The sequence below is a fragment of the Musa acuminata genome, chromosome BXJ2-3 (genome assembly GCF_036884655.1).
Source record: "Musa acuminata AAA Group cultivar baxijiao chromosome BXJ2-3, Cavendish_Baxijiao_AAA, whole genome shotgun sequence".
NCBI classification, from domain to species: Eukaryota; Viridiplantae; Streptophyta; class Magnoliopsida; order Zingiberales; family Musaceae; genus Musa; species Musa acuminata.
In genome coordinates this window covers 39740443-39756487 of record NC_088340.1, presented here as the reverse complement: position 1 = coordinate 39756487, position 16045 = coordinate 39740443, and the positions used below count along the sequence as shown (strand labels likewise).

Here is a 16045-nt window from a genome sequence, read left to right as displayed (position 1 = left end):
CTCGGGCGCCATGCGACTGACGAGCACGACGCAGGCGGGCTAGCCGCGCAAGTGTGTCTCAGGGAACACGGAGCCGAGGAGCACGTCGCAAGCGGGCTGGCTGAACATGTCATATGAAAAACATATGTTGAATTATAGTTGATCAATAGTATCCTCATATCATTTATTCTCTCTCGAAGTTGTGCTTCGAGGGCTCTTTGATAAGGGTCTTGAAGTATGATATCTAGCCAATTTGACATATTAATCTTACACTCCTTTGATTACTTATTCGAGGGGAAGTAGGAGTTCTTGACCAACGTACTTTGGGCACACCCAAAAATAGATTAAGAACTTATCCTCCCTATCTCAAGCAACAAGATGATCGATGCATGCCGACTAGCTCACCTCGAGTAGAGGAGGGTCGGCACCCGACCCCTCCTCTATGGTTAGTGAAGGAGGTTAACACCTAAACCACCCACCTCAAGAATAAAGAGGGGTTGACACCTGACCCCTGCATCGTGATCAGCATCGATCTATCAATCTTGAGCAAAGGTGGAGGTCAATGCCTGACTTACTTACCTTGGGCAAGAAGAGAGTTGACATTCGATCCCTCTACTATGGTCAATGGAGATAGTCAGTACCCGACCTATAACCTCAAGCAACAGAGGATTGGTGCCTAACCCCTCCACTTCAAGCTAGCCTCGAGAGAGTTAAGTTTTTCTAACCTTCATCTCATAAGCAAGCCTCGCTTTAGGTAGGCTGGGCTTTCTCGGCTTAGTTTAACTTATGTCTTTGAAGTCTCTCTTTAGATAAGATGAGTTTTCCTAAGTTACGTGTTATGGATTTATTATATCTTGTGCTTTATACCAAGATAGATTTCTTCCTGTGTGGGTCAAGTTATGCCGACTCATATATCTCAGATGCATTTTGCCTTATACCTCTAACTATGACAAATTTCTTTCTATGTGGATCAAGTTTTATCGACTTATGTGTCTTTAACACATTTTGTCTTGTACCTCATGCTGTGATGAGTTTCGCCCTACATAGGTTAGATTTTGCCAACTCATTCATCAAGTATACTTTGCCTTGTATCTCTCGTTATTGAAGAATTTTTCTGAGGTAGCTTTTACACATCGATCACTTTCACACTCTAAATTAATTAATATATTTTTGGATTTAACTCGAAGGGACACCTTTCTTCCGTATATGAGAGAAGAGAGAGAGAGAGAGAGAGAGAGATTAATCTTTTCCTATAAATCATCTTTAGTCATGGGGAGAGACCCATTCTCTCATATGAGCCTTTATGGTATTCCTTATGATCTTCTTTTTCTTAGCCTTAGCTTTTTATTTTAAGGCAAGTTAGTCCTTGGTCCTCTTCATAAAAACGAGTCGATTCGTAAGTGTCCCATCCTCTAAGCGGGTTAGCTCTCTAGCACCTTGGCCTTTCAACACCTCGATCAAAGAATTTCTTCGGCCTTTGTAGGTCGGGATGTCTTTCCTTTCTCTCATAAGTTTTTCCAATCTTATAACTATCAATTGTTTAGGAGGTTAGCACTCCGTCCTTGGACAGCTTAATGGTAGAGGAAGGTCCAATCTCTCCTTCGTCAAGTGAGTCAATCCCACTAAACTCAAAAATTCTTCATGATTTAGAGTCCATGAAAATCATATAAAATAGGGACTTGATGATAAGCAAACAACTCTGGGATAATTTGTTGGCCAAGTACTCCATCCCAATTGAGTTCAAGCTGCAAGTCCCTTAGCCCGATCACATATGACCCAATGTTTAGATTTTTTTGTTTGTCTTCTAATGCCCTAAAGGCGGGACTTTATTTTCCCTTTCACCTAATAATTGTGTCTTGCCTCCAATAGTAAATGATATTACACTCACAAATGACGCCTAACTCAGGATACTATTTGGTGGTGTTTATCGAGGAGTGCTACCATACAATATTAACATGACATGTAAACTCTTTGTTGTTTGTTTTTAGTTGCGTAAGGCAAAAAAAGCTACTACAAAACTACTACCTAGCTACTAAAGAGGGAATTAACGTTAATAGTACCTCTTTCAATAATAAGGGTTAGAATGAGTACTTCTTCCTCACATATATAGGTCGGGATTGAGGGTTTAATCTTACTTGATCTATGCATTCTATATGTAACATAATTTTCTTCTTATTCAACGAAAAGATAGATCAAGCACTTAGGTTAAGAGGTGTGCTCTCTTCTTCTGAGATTTTTATAAAGACAAACAAGGATTGATCGATTGACGTGGGTCTCAACTTGGCTCGTGGATTTCTTTGCACCCACCTTCTCTTTTTTTTTTTTTTTTGTTACTTTGGATAATTAACCTATGCAACCTCATGTCTTTGATTTCCTATGGGTATCGATATTCGAGCCTTACGGAGAAGAGGAGTTGATTCCTCTTCAGGCATAACAAGAGCTTCTTCGGCTCTTCTCCTGTTTGTTTATAAGTCAATACTCGAGGTATTAGTCCCGATTTAGTCTAACCAATCTTTCACTACCAATCAGTTAAGGAAGAAGGTCGTAAAGAAGATGTCTCATCCTCGACAGGTTAAGGAACCTAAAGTAGTCTAGATTCCCAAAGAGGAATTAAATAAAGTGCCTATTGCCCCTCAAGCACTAACATTTTTAGAAGGCCTTTGAAGCTCAATGTTCTTATCAAAAAGAAAATGAGAAAGACCAAGGTTAGTATTTGATTTATGAAATGACAAGTTCTTGCCCTTTATAATACTAAAGATAGCTAGTATACTAGACTCATTTTCATACATATCATTGTAGCCAAGATGAGAGGGCTTACAAGAAGGATAGAAAATATGGAACAACGTTGAAGTTACGGAGCAACACTGCCAATAGTCCCTATGCACCATGATAGCAAAACAAATTTACCATTCCCCCTTAGAGGTTTTACTTGATGTAGGCTATCGTAATGAAGTGTTAGTAAGCTAAGTTACAACTAACCCCTTTAATGTCTTATTATTACATAATATTAACTCTTTTATCTTTGATTTATAGCATCATCATGATAACGCAACCCATATTGATCATGTATGGGATGATGACTCAATGATTAATCAACAGTCTCTTATAATCGAGGAGATGCAGGGGCTAAAGATGAAGAAGAGAAACCCAAAGCTTGTCACTGAAGTAGAGATTCGAGGAGCTATCAACATAATTGGAAGAGGCAATGACACTTCATGGATAAGGTTGAATAATTAAAGATGATCCAAAGCAACAAGTATAGTATGGAGGATGAACTGCTATGATTTACCGGAGAGCTACATTCGCCGATGATCTTCAACTCTAAGCTTGTCAGGTAAGTTGTCATAACGAGTAGGTCATGAGTGTGACCAAGCAATTGACCACCTTGAATGAATAAATTCAGAGTTTTTTGAGTAATAAGTTAGAGACTCTAAAAGATATATTATAGGCTGAGATGACCATGATACCGAGGTATCAAGTGGAAGTTATTATCGACTATATGGCCTCTTCCAAGTTCAAAAAGGGTTTAGAGAGGTCAGATGTCACCTTAAATCAGTACTGATACTATGTTACCTTAGCTCATTTAAAGACGAGGTGCCCAGTATAGAGATTAAGAAAGACTCATTTATTGAGTACCCTAAAAACTAAAATATTTTGATAGCTACCCAAGTCCCCTTTAATGATGACCCCGACTTGCCACCTTACTCTGATGCTTACTAATTGTCTTGTCATGTTATGCTGGCCTTTACTGAGTCATTGGGTTTGCTTACCCAACTTAATACTTATATCTTTACTTTGTCATACCATCAAGTTGGTCCACCCAACTAATCTTCTACTTCGGTATATTGAGATCCTATTTTGGATATAGAGGTCCGATCGAGTTGGTATAGATTTTCTAAAGTAATAAAATTTCTTTCCCTTGCAACATCTATACCTTGAAAATATTTATTTTTTTTACAACTGATACCAAAGATATGTAAGATTAAGGCTTGACGCTTAGGGAATAGTTACTTTGACTTGACATCGAGAGATGTCTCAAAGGTAAAACTTCTTTAAGTTTATAATATGTTAAGTCCTTGGTAATACCACCCCAATTATTGTTTTAAGGTGATAAGTTCCATCTCAGACGGCCTTGACAACTCGATAGGGCCCTCATAATTTGGCACTAGCTTGCCCTCAAATTTAGTTTGGTTCTTGAGTTCAACTTTTCTAAATACCAAGTCCCTAATGTAACTCCTCAAATCCACGTCCATGACCATCATCCCGGTGTTGAAGTATAGCATTGCTGGCGGCCGTCGAAGGTGCTGGAGAGGGTGGCGTCCGACCAGAATGCGTCGGTGAAGTAGTTGGTGAAGTTGGCGTGGTGGTACTCCGATGCCGCCACCACGTGGCCCTCGAGCTCCACCTCTTAGAGGTGGCAGATGTCATCGACGACGATGATATTGGTAGATGACTCGGCGGACCTCGGGTGGGAGGATGTCAGCCAGGTAGATGCGCGCGTAGTTGAGCGACTGGTCCAGGGCTTGGCGGACGACATAGAGATGCGGCTGCGCACACGGTGGGAGTCGAAGCGGTACATGCGGAAGTCGAGGTAGGGGAAGGCGGTGCGGATGCTAGCCAGAACGTCTGGCTTGAACCAGGCAGCGAGGAAGTGGAAGGTGACGTTCTCCGAGCAGGAGGTGTGCTGCAGGATGGAGAGGACGGCGACCATGGTGCCGCGCAGGTAGTTGGCATGGAGGGTCATGGTGACGTCAACGCGTCCACCGACAGTCGACGGCGAGGGGCACTAGTCCCCGTTCCGGAAGGTGGGGGCCTCGCGGAACACGGGGACAGACGCGGGCATGCTCGACAGGCGACGGATGACATCGACGTGGATGCTGGAGGCGCAGTCTGCAAGGAGTAGGAGGAGTGCCAAGGGCAGGAGGCCTTGGAAGTGGTGACGAAAGGAGGAAGCCATCCTGCCACAGCTGAGAGAGGAAGTGGTAGGAATTGAAGGTGGCGTTGGAGGCGAAGGAGAAGACGAAGGGGTTAAAGGAGGGAGGGCAGGCGATAAGTACGGGTGAGCTAGGAAAGCTGTCAATGGAAACGGGAGGGAGGGTGAGACGCACGGGAGGAAGACCCATCGACGACATATTACTGTGACGTGTAATGCTGCTATCTACGGGGGGTGCGGGTGGGGGAGGGGAAGGCGCGTTGAGGTTATCGAGGCGGTTAGAGGAAGTAGTCGGGTTCGACTCGATTTGATCCGGATGCGGACCCGACACAATTTTCCAAAAACCCACTAAGAAATTATTTCTTAAGGGTCATTTATTCAGCAGGCAATCCGTTTCCGGTGATCAGCACCTTCGGATCCCCTCCGTCTCAAACCATCCCTCTCCGTTATTGGACGTTTCCGTTACGTTATGCGTTGAACCGTATCACCTTCGTCCTCGGCGTCTCTGTTTCTCTTCGCCCTTCTCTCTCCTCGTGTTGTGCCCTAACTATAGCGCGAAGACGTGCTCTCCGCCATGGATTTCCTCAAGACGGTCTTCTCCGCCGATCCTGAGCCCTCCCAGCCGCATGATGACGACTATCGACGAGGAGAGGGCGGCGGCGCTTCGGAGTGGAGCTTCGGTGGTTTCATCAAGACCTTGGCCTCCATGTCGGAGTCGGTCATCCAGACCTACCGTCGCGACCTCGCGGAGTTTGGCACCGGCCTGAAGAAGGAGACGGAGGCAGTCGGGAAGGCCGCCGCGCGCGCCTTCCGTGACCTCGATGGCTCGGTGTGGCGGGGAACCGGCGAAGAAGCGGTGGAGACTGGAGATGACTCCGGGCCGACCAACACCGTCAGCTCTTCCCGGAGGTACAGCCGATTCGACGTGGAGCTGCTTACAGTACAGTCGGAGGTGCGTACCTTCTCGGAAGACCCGGAGGAGGCCGAGGACTTCAGCAAGTGGAGATCCGAATTCGATTTGGTTGAGAAGGAGGAGGAGATCGAGAATCTTTGCCGTGAGAATGGAGCTTTGCTTAGGCTTTTGAACAAGCTGGTGCCTGGTGTTGTGGAGTACGAGACATTCTGGTTCCGGTACTACTACCGGGTGCGTAAGCTGAAGCAGGCAGAGGACGCCAGAGCAAAGCTTGTGAGGAGGATGATTCGGAGAGAGGAGGAGTTGGAGGAGCTGAGCTGGGAGGTTGATGATGATGACGAGGGTGACGAGGAAGAACTTGAGACGGAAGAAAACAAAGAAGAAAAGAAAGACAGGGAAGCGAAGTCGACCTGCAAGTCGGATGAAGCTGTGGTGGCTGAAGGGTCATGCAAGGACGGTGAGTTCTTAATCATCTCGACGCAGAATTCTGTGTCAGAGGAAGATGATCTCGGGTGGGATGAGATTGAGGATTTGGGCGAGCATGATGAGATGAAGGGTGGTGGATCAGTGTCTGGACGATGATGATCCTTCCAATCCTTGATTCGACGACATTTGAAAGCGATGGTGCATTTGATTGTCAATAGTTATTTGCCTGATGTTTCAACTGGGATGGTGCTTGCCATTTGAAAGCGAGGAAAAGATTAGATCAGCTGATTGTAAGCATCCATCTACTAATGAGAATAACCAACAAAAAGCAGCTTGACTTTTCTACTTCACCATAAACGCAAACTGTCAGTCCTTACCTGTCATTAAGGTTAAGCAAATATCATACCCAGTTAACTAAGGGAAATAATAAACTGGTATGTAGTTGATAAGCACAGTATATGCCTTCAGCTCTTTATAAAAGTCAGATGGTTTTATGAAGCTGCTCTCTTCATCTGTGCCTGTAGAACTTGATATAAAGTTGATGATGATCTATATGAGTTCTTTTGATTACACCTGACATCTCATAATTTCAAGCTAGTCTATCTGAATAACTCTTTAACTGAAAACCACCAAATTCTTGTGGAGATCGAAAATCTAAATTTAACCAAAGAAGTGTGACTCAGAAATCTATCACCTTGAAGATGACACTAACATAAATATTACAAAATTCTAAGATTCCCAGGAGAGGATTCATGCAAGCTTTTGCTAACCTAAAAATGGTGTAGTAATCAGCCCTCCACTTCAAAGAGACTAGCCACGCTAATGGAAAAGGAAACTTCTGAACAACAAATACCTCTCCACCGTTCTTGTCACAACCTTAACTACATGCACTGCTCCAAAAAACAGAAAATGCACCTCAAAAGTTGCTGACTTTGATCCCTATAGTTCTTTAAGAATGATCCTTGAGTCACACTCAGTGACTTTCTGGAGCCAGGAGCATCTATGCTTGAGCTTCTAAGGGAGATGGCAACGACGGTAGCCGTCTCTTCTGGATACGAGGCGGAAGATGCTTGGTGTACTTCTTTGGTCCAACCATCCATGGTAAGAACACGCCTGTGCCATTGCGTGGCGCCTTCTTGCTGGAGCTCATGGCCATGGCTCTGGGTGGCGCCAGCATGACAACAGGACTACGAAGAGTCAGTCCCCATGCTGCTGGAATCATGCCGTGAGGCCCATAGGCAATGACTCCAGCATTGGACACTTTTGGTGCAGGTTGCCACAGGGTCATCGCTTTGGTTGGCTGTAGCGCGGCTGGTGAATCTGCCAGGTGATTGGCAGATCTAACCTTCACAAATGTGATGATCATCCTCTTATTTGGTGATGCGCACACAACATGCCTCGCCATTTCAGCACTATTGCCACGCATAACTAGGAGCGTCCTGCAACAAAGTCATGCACGATTATACAAATTTCAACCTTCTAATCATTGGAAGTGTCTTATTGCTAGTATATTACAGTGTTATGCCTCCGAACAGACGCCAGTTAAACAGGGATTCTTTTAACTTACATCGGCTAATTACCTAAATTTCTACTGGTGCTGCATTCGAATTGGGTAATTTAAGAGCATAAACTTGTGGAAAGAATAGAAAGCTAATGGAAAACCATTGATGTAGGATCTAGTCCGTACCCTTCTTTTATTGGAAGGGTTAGGGATCCCTTATAGTTCCCTTCATGGTCACTGACAAGAGACCGCCCAAAAGCCATTGTCGTTTCTGAGAGGAGAAGCGTAGAAATGGGATTGTCCAAATGTGGGGGTTTAAAATATGGCTGTGAATGTTCATCCTGCAGCAGAATCAAGAACTTTGAAATCTTAAGGCATATGTAAGATTTTCCCGATGCTATGAAGAAAAGGAGTTACCTCATCAAAGAAGTTGATTATGCAGCTGTTGGGCTTCCTACTTTCTGGTATTAAGCGCCAATGGACCAAGTGATCAATTACAGTCTGCAAAGCAGGTGGAATTGATTCGATATTACCTACACCAAACATTTCTTTTGTTATCCAGTAGTTATTAGTCTAACACATTGATAAAAGGTTGTTTTTATATGCTTTCGGATGCATTTTGCAAATTTCAGAATTCAGATATATTTTGAATTGCGAGAAACTAGAGGCTTAGTCTTGATTGTACATTGTAAATAAGTGCTAGATATGGACAAAAGGACATCAATGACCATGATATTTATCAATAGAATCAGAATGCTGCTAATAACTTCGAGGGAAAATCATGTGCATTTGAATGCAAAAATGAAAAATGCACCAAACCTTGTAAGAAATAAAAATAGAAGTTTGGAACAGTTCTCAAGAAGTTGGGGTTTACTTGCTGCATCCTCAGTAGTTGATTGGAATAGTGGAACGCCAAGCTGAATGATCTCTCTCTTGTTCCCTTTCATTTGTTTGTTGAAGAAAATAAATGTTTCTCCTGAAAACATAGGCACAAAGACAATTGTGGAACAAATTCAGCATCTGATGATCAGATTGGATCTATGGTGATGTTATGTATACCAAAGTATATATGTGCATCGATCAGAAATGGAAACTTTATATACTACGTCCCTGCAATTATGCTGGATTTTTTCATATCATTTGCATCACATCATGAACAACATCAGACAAATTGTTTACACATGATGTATACGAATTGAATGCTGCTATTAAGTTCAGATATTAGCAGAAGAAAGGCAACTTTTACTCGCAACTTCATTTGTAAAGCATGAGATCATAAAGCAGAACAAGGGACTTGCTTAGTTCTTGCTAAGCATAATCTTACTATAGAAAATTAACTGAAGTACAGATGCCAAATGCCTTAATTCACTTCATTTCTTTAAACTCTTCTATTATATTTTGTTTAATTTTCCATTGCTCTTATTTAAGAAACAGACACTTGCAATTAACCCTTTGGTGAAATCCAGTGCTTGATCCATTTCTAGTCGGCGAAGGAAAGATCCTGATATTTTATTATGAGGTAGATTCCAAGTCTAAACTACATAATGAAGCCAAGTGAAAATTTAAGTAACTTTTTATCATTACCAACAACATAAACACTCCAAGATGCTGCATGCTAACAAATGGAAACTCTGAGCCAGATTCAAGAAAACAAGGCTAGTCCATGTAAGGGAGAAACTCTGATGTTGGTTGTAGATTGAAGTTCATTTAACCACAGTGGACTCTCGTAAACTCTGAAATATCTACAAAGAATTGAAGCAAAGAGTGAACAGGAAAACCACCAATATAAGTTTGTAACTCTCTGGTCCTCTGAGATGTAAATAACAAGCCTAATTTTCATAAAATCATGTCAGCCTCCAAGTATTTGAATTGACCTCTGAATAAATAGTAATCCCTTGAAAAGCAATCCTACTATTTTATACTAAAAACCAATTCATATCAAAGAAGCAATGAACATTGTTTTTTTACCTGAGAGTTCTCCTCTGCGTCCAGCAAGACGAAGTTCATTAACGTATTCAGCAAGCCCAACAAGCTCTGAGTCTGTGAAAATGTCCTCATACAACTTAAGACCTTTTACAACATTGACCTGATCAACAATTACAAAGAACAATTAGCAAATTTGATCATATAGGAAACTCATAAACATATAAATGAACTATTAGCCCTGTGGCATCTTCTATTGCATCACTATACAGAAAATGCTAAATGATGTTAAGATGGAACTTGCCATATGCCCTTTCACTGCCTCCTTGGCCACAAAACCTTTTGAGATCTTGATCCTTTCAGGACGTGCCAAGCAATCTTCATGGTCCATGCAAATATTGACCTTGTCGAACAAAGTTCCTTCCTCTTGAGATCCTAGAAGCAACAAAATATTTTAGAAACTACCGCAATAGGTGAAACTTTTTGAAATGTTATTGCCTCAATTGATGAAAATTTTAGACACAACTGCTTCATATCCAATGTATTGTTGCAGAAGCAAACAGGAAATTTTCAAAATAAGCTTCTGTTGCAGTTTATCATTATGGATCTTCATAATCTAGTACAAAGAATTCTAAATCAATTATTAGACTAAATTGAAAGGATTCCGCAATCAACCAGGTAGCCAAAAGGCACATACCACGGTCAGAAGTAGTTCCTGGTAGCCATTGGAGTAGTGATTTTAACCTTTAATATTTCCAGAATTTGTTTGATTTATACTAATTTAATCACATTAAGTTGTATCATCTTAGGTGTTTCACAATTTTTAAGCAGTGTTCAGTAATTTCTTGGAATTTGTAAACAAAATCGATAAAATGATTAAGGATGACTCACCTGACAACTAATAACATTGACACAAAAGAACTCTTTAACTTGGGAAAAGCTGCACATTGGGATAATTATGACATGCATATTGGATAGCATTTTGATATCTTCGGGACACTGAATGTCAGTACTAGTGAGGGATGCTGGAATCCAAGTCTGGTTGAATGAAGCAACCCAAATGGTCGCAGTTGTTTGGTTTTTAGTTGCATGGAGTGCTACCACAAGGAATTCTCTAATATGAAGAGAGTTGGCACATAATCAGATATGCACCACTAAAAATTGATATATGATTAAAGAACATATAGTACTTCCCTCACAATGGAGTTTCACTAAGTTGCTATTTAGATTTAGGAAAATTTAACAAAATAATTTATTAAGAAAAGATGACAAATGGAACTGTTTGGTATGGCAAGTTAGCTTACGACAAAACAAACTAGCAACGTAGTCTAGTTTGATTATTACCTTGAGGCTTCAAAGATTCGAGAAATAGTTACCATAGCAGCAGAGCTGCCTACACATATCCTCATCCATTTCTCCTATGATAAAAAGGCCTAGACCTACCTTCATTTAGAATTTTCAATTTTTTGATTCCAACAAAAATGATTGATGTAGACCATATGAAGTTACTTCGAGTGACTTCAAGGCAGTCAAGTTTCAGAACAGCTTTTTGGGCTAATCATTTTCCCAAATGTCACAGACATATCAAAGAGCAGATGTTCTAGATAGATTCACCATAACTGATAACAAAACTGAAGCCTCACCCCTGATGACGGAACGGTCGACTGCCATGATGCTTGCTCAATGGAGAAAGTTCCTCGAACACATATCTAGACCGACGTCGAACACGTTGAACTTCTAGACACACAGGCCTTACACGTTTCTAGTAATCTGGGCCGACCTGGTGAACGCGCAGAGCAGACCGAAAAATGTGGCCGAGGAAAAGGGCTGACAACCGCGGGCCCCGGCGGGCTAAGTTTTCGTATATTCTCTCTGGGTCCCACTCGTGAAGGGTCGATTAAATACTTGATTTAGGCGGCTACGTACCGTTTCAACCTTGGATTCCTTGAGAAGTGGGACGCGGCCACCGCCACCCCTCCTCTCCTACCTTCCCGTCAATAGACCCCGCTACAGAAAAATGTAAATTAACAGCAAAAGCAGCAGCCAAACGGCTGATTTGTGCCGCCGATCGACACGCGGCATGACCGGCGCATCACCAAACCAGCCCATCTGGGTTGGTTGACCACCAAACAGAGCAGCACGTGCCCCCGACCAACGCTCCCCCAACCAGATTCGAGGACCATCAGCTGATCCAGCCCGTCCGATGATGATCAGACGGCCCCACGCTAAACACGTATTAAAGAAATCGCTGGATCCCCATCCCACGGGTCGAGGCCTAAAGCAAATGCCACGTGACGCATTCCCGGAGCTCTCTACCTCTATCCCGACCCCAAAAAAATAAATAAAACCTTCCATGTGTCGTAGCTCCTGCCACTGGCATGCATCTTATTTTCCAAGTTGATGTACTCCACCCTTCTAAGGAGTGCGTGCCCTCTTTAGGAGACCCCTCTCACCATAAATCCAAGACGAGAAAGTTACATGATTTCAACACGCTCCAGAGGAGTACTTCAATTCCCCCGTTCGTGAACCCATTGACGGGCCAAAGTAACTACGCTAACTCGACGACGACGCCCCCTACCGCTAGGGCGGCGGCGTGGAATGGAGGTAAGTAAAGATCGGGGCATCTGGGCCGTCCGATACAACTCGCAATCCCTAACATACCAAAGAGGTAGAAGAGGTGGGTGAGTCCAGCTTCGCTCCGGTGCGGACGACTACCCAAAGGTGATGGAAACAGATCTACCAATTAGGAATGCAAATGATGTTAAAACGATCTAAAACACGACGGCATTATTAATATAAAAACAAATGAATAACATTAGTGATTTATTCAAGAGTTGAGAAATTATGGTTACCTCCTTTGCCGTCACCGTCTTCGGCACTCTTGTGATCTGAAGAATCACCGGAACAAACCTCCGCCGGCGCCGCTTCCTCCTCGAGGCCGACCCTACCTCCTTCGGTCAGTTCCCCCTCCGCAGCAGCACCAGTTGCAGGTTCCTCCGCCGCTGCCGCCGCTTCATCTTCAACCTCGATCGTAGCGCCATCGGCGGCCGTATCCTCCGAAGCAGCATGGTCCTCATCCGCCTGAGCGTCGCCGCTCTCCATCGTCTTCTCCTCCTCCGGCGTCGCCACCAGCTGCTTCGCCTCCAGCGGCTCCTCGGCCGCGGAGGCGAAGTAGACCGCCGCGGAGTTGGCCGCCACCAAGCCGAGCTCGTCGGTGATATCGGCGATGGAGTAGTACTTTTGCATGTGGAGCACGGGGATCCAGTTCAGTCGACGCCGGTGTATGGCAGCGAAAACCGCCTCGTACTCCTTCCCCTCTCCGATCTGCACCAGGTGCCCGCACAGGGCGTCGATGATCGCGTTAGCCGCCGCGAACTCGCCCCGAAACCACGCGATCATCGCGTCCCTCGCGTACACCTCCGGCACCGCCGTCGCCATCACCTCCACCGATCAATCACTCCTCCTCCTACTTTCCACCCCGATTCCACACCAAAATTTCCCAATTTATCCTGAATTTTCTAGCGGAAGGGAGGGAGAGGGAGGAACTTGAAGTAATTAGCGCAAAAGAAGTATCTGAAAAATGAGACGACGAGCGAGACTCCGAGCCGTCCATAAATACTATTGGAGGCAGTACACGCCGTATGCCACGTGCCGAGCGAGGAGGACCGGAGGACAAAAACCGGGACGACCAGGACGGTACAGCGATCGGAGGTGATCGCACCGTCCCGGCGAAATGCGGCTACCCGCCTCTACACCGCGGTGACGGGATCCCCTTTTGCGCCTTCATCTACGTGGTCCTCGCCCGATGTGGACGTCGATGCCTCCCCCGCCGCTCGTTCGGAGGGATGCGTGGCGCGGCCTGTGGGGCCAGAAATCTCGGCCGTCCGATTCCCGGGGACGGTTGGTCAACCGGCCCTCCCTCGAGCGATTCCGTTCGACGGTCGTGATCCAGCTTCAGTCTCTCGACGGCCGTGATCTCCCTGAAATCATTTAATCCGTTGTTTCCCGGCCGCGTCACATTATTAGTCGTATACGTTTTCTTTATGTATTCGTTGCGCTGCGTCCGTTCTGGCGTCGAGATGGCGTCAGCGAGCACGCCCGTCGAGAGCGAACGGTTTGCAAGAGCTGGGTGTGAGGAGATAGCCAGGAAGCACAGATCACATCTCACGACGGAAATGGGTCCTGCGCACTACCCTCGTCTCTCACGAGCGAGCGCCGTGTTTCCTGTCTCGAGTAACATAGCTCAGCGGCGCCTCGGAACACCAAATACCGTTGCGCTTACTTCAAGGTTTTCTGCGCTCGTCGGTGCGAGCTAACGTCGCACCACCAAACTTCGCCTGAGCCTATCGTTTCTTTGGGAACCGTAAAAGAAGGTCTTCTGCTTCTATTCTATCTTGGCTCTCGCAGAAGGCAAGTCGCACGACTGCAAGCTTCACAGTCATTTAATTCGAGGACGGTAAGGATTAGAATAGTGTGGATCTTGGCTCCTCGAGAGATCGAATCGCCCTAAAGCCTCAGTTTTGAAGACTCGAAGACAGCAAATACGAGTGTGGGAGCAGAGAAACGATTCGCCTACTGAACCGGGTTGGCATGGACGTCGACAGGCGTCACGAGGGTAGCGGGGAGTAGTTTAAAGGTGAGTTTCCTGCAGGACGGTGTCTGCATCCGCGGTGTACATGTGTGAGGCTTATATCTAAAGCGCGGTAAGCTTCACGAGGTACGTGCTCCGCATCTGCTCCTATTGTTTTCTCTCCTTTTCCTTCTTGCCAGCGTTCTCTTTGAACGGGACCCATGTGCCGGGGCCCATCCTTTTGCCACCCGGGACCTAGCAGAGACCAATGTCGAAGAGGAAAACGACGGCGACCGCACCACCACAAAGGTGACGGAGGTGATGGGTGGGGCCCCTTGATAAGAAAATATATAATGCATGGAGGATTGCAAATAGAAACTAATAATAATATAAACACACCGCAAGTGGTAAATGTGTTGATGGCATGAAGGTTTTTAAAGCTGAAGAGAGTAAAACAAGCAGTAAAAATAAAGGGTGAGGCAGTGTAACCCCCAAATATGGATCCCGACTAGTTTGATCGTTTGGCTTATGGGAAGTCATCACTGCCCATCTTTAGTTACTTAACGTAAGAAAGCAGTGGATGCCTCTTTCCTTCTATAATAAAACGTAATTAATATAAGTATTTAAATGACAAAAGAAGAAAATTAGCCTATGCTTATATCATGTACTTATTTGGTTTGACAAAACCCAGTGGTTCTCTTGGAAAAAGAATTAGCTCATGTGATGAACATATATATATATATATATATGTGGATTGACAAGAGGCGGTAAAAGCATGGGAGTAAAGCCTGCAGAGGAGAGGATGGAAAGCGGGACTCCACCGCAGGGAATGAAGTGGGGAAGCCAGCAATGAGAAAGCGTGACTGCGGTGGTCCTTCGGCTCCTTCCCTCCCCAGGAATAATCTACAGGGGAGAGATCGAAGCGCTCATTGGGTGGTGGAAACTTAAAGAGCCGGAGCACCAAATCCCAGCCGTGTGATGGTGGGTGCGGTGGTGGCTGCAACACAGACAGCTTCATAGTGCTCTCAGGTACAGTGTTCAAACCCTCTTTCACTCCTCAGCCATGCTTCATACAGATCTCTTGTATGATGTAATGCCTCTGATGCAATTCGTGATGCCACCTTGCTCGATCCTGTTCTTGGATGGCGATGCAAAGATGCATCTTCTGTCACCATCCTTGCTCCAAGGAATGACTGTATCAGAATCATAGATCAAAGATGTTGCTCATGTTTTATTGCATTGGTAGCATGATATTTGCTGCAGAGCTACAGAATGATAGCATGAAACTTGCAGGTGTGATTATTTAGATGCTGAGAAACCACAAAGTTCCTGCCATGTCTTTATAGCTTAGACAACCGAAGGCACCCTTTCTAAAATGTTCATCTGGGACATCATCCGAGGAGCATTGAGCACCACAAATGGCTCCATCACTCATAAAGTTCTTGACTCAGAATATGTTCTTCTTGAAGCTTTCAATCTTTTGTTGCAAAGTTGACTACACATGCAGTATCCATCACAAAAGCCTCTGCTCTTTGGAGCCCACCAAGTGGGCGTATGAGCTCCATCTGCCCTCTACTTTTCATATGCATGCCTCCAATTATTGAGTGGTAGACAAATACATCATGACACAGCTCCACTGACACTTTATTGCACTTGTACATAGTGATGATGATGAGTACATTAGTGGTATTAAGTCTCTAACAAGAACCTTCTGACTCCTGCTTTTCTAGCCTTTGTTCTACTCTTTCTACTTTATACACTCATACACATCCATAGTACTCAAGATCAATTGAATAATCC

At 44.5% G+C, this 16045-nt stretch overlaps 2 protein-coding genes and 1 pseudogene across 2 annotated transcripts; 1 reads left to right on the top strand and 2 right to left on the bottom strand.

The window, feature by feature from the left end:
• Positions 1 to 4073: 4073 nt before the first annotated feature.
• Positions 4074 to 5010, bottom strand: LOC135607611 (probable galacturonosyltransferase-like 4; annotated as a pseudogene).
• Positions 5011 to 5307: 297 nt separating this feature from the next.
• LOC103978887 (uncharacterized) lies at positions 5308 to 6749 on the top strand. Its single transcript, XM_009394839.3, has one exon. It carries the CDS (start codon positions 5487 to 5489, stop codon positions 6405 to 6407), a length of 921 nt encoding a protein of 306 aa, XP_009393114.2. The 5' UTR covers positions 5308 to 5486; the 3' UTR covers positions 6408 to 6749.
• A 177-nt stretch (positions 6750 to 6926) lies between these two features.
• LOC103978888 (RNA demethylase ALKBH10B) lies at positions 6927 to 13271 on the bottom strand. The gene is made up of 7 exons (XM_009394840.3): positions 12528 to 13271; positions 9980 to 10110; positions 9721 to 9838; positions 8627 to 8728; positions 8170 to 8285; positions 7939 to 8093; positions 6927 to 7690 (listed from the first exon to the last, which is right to left on the bottom strand). The coding sequence occupies exons 1-7, from the start codon at positions 13111 to 13113 to the stop codon at positions 7252 to 7254; spliced, it is 1647 nt and encodes a 548-aa protein (XP_009393115.2). The 5' UTR covers positions 13114 to 13271; the 3' UTR covers positions 6927 to 7251.
• Positions 13272 to 16045: the final 2774 nt, after the last annotated feature.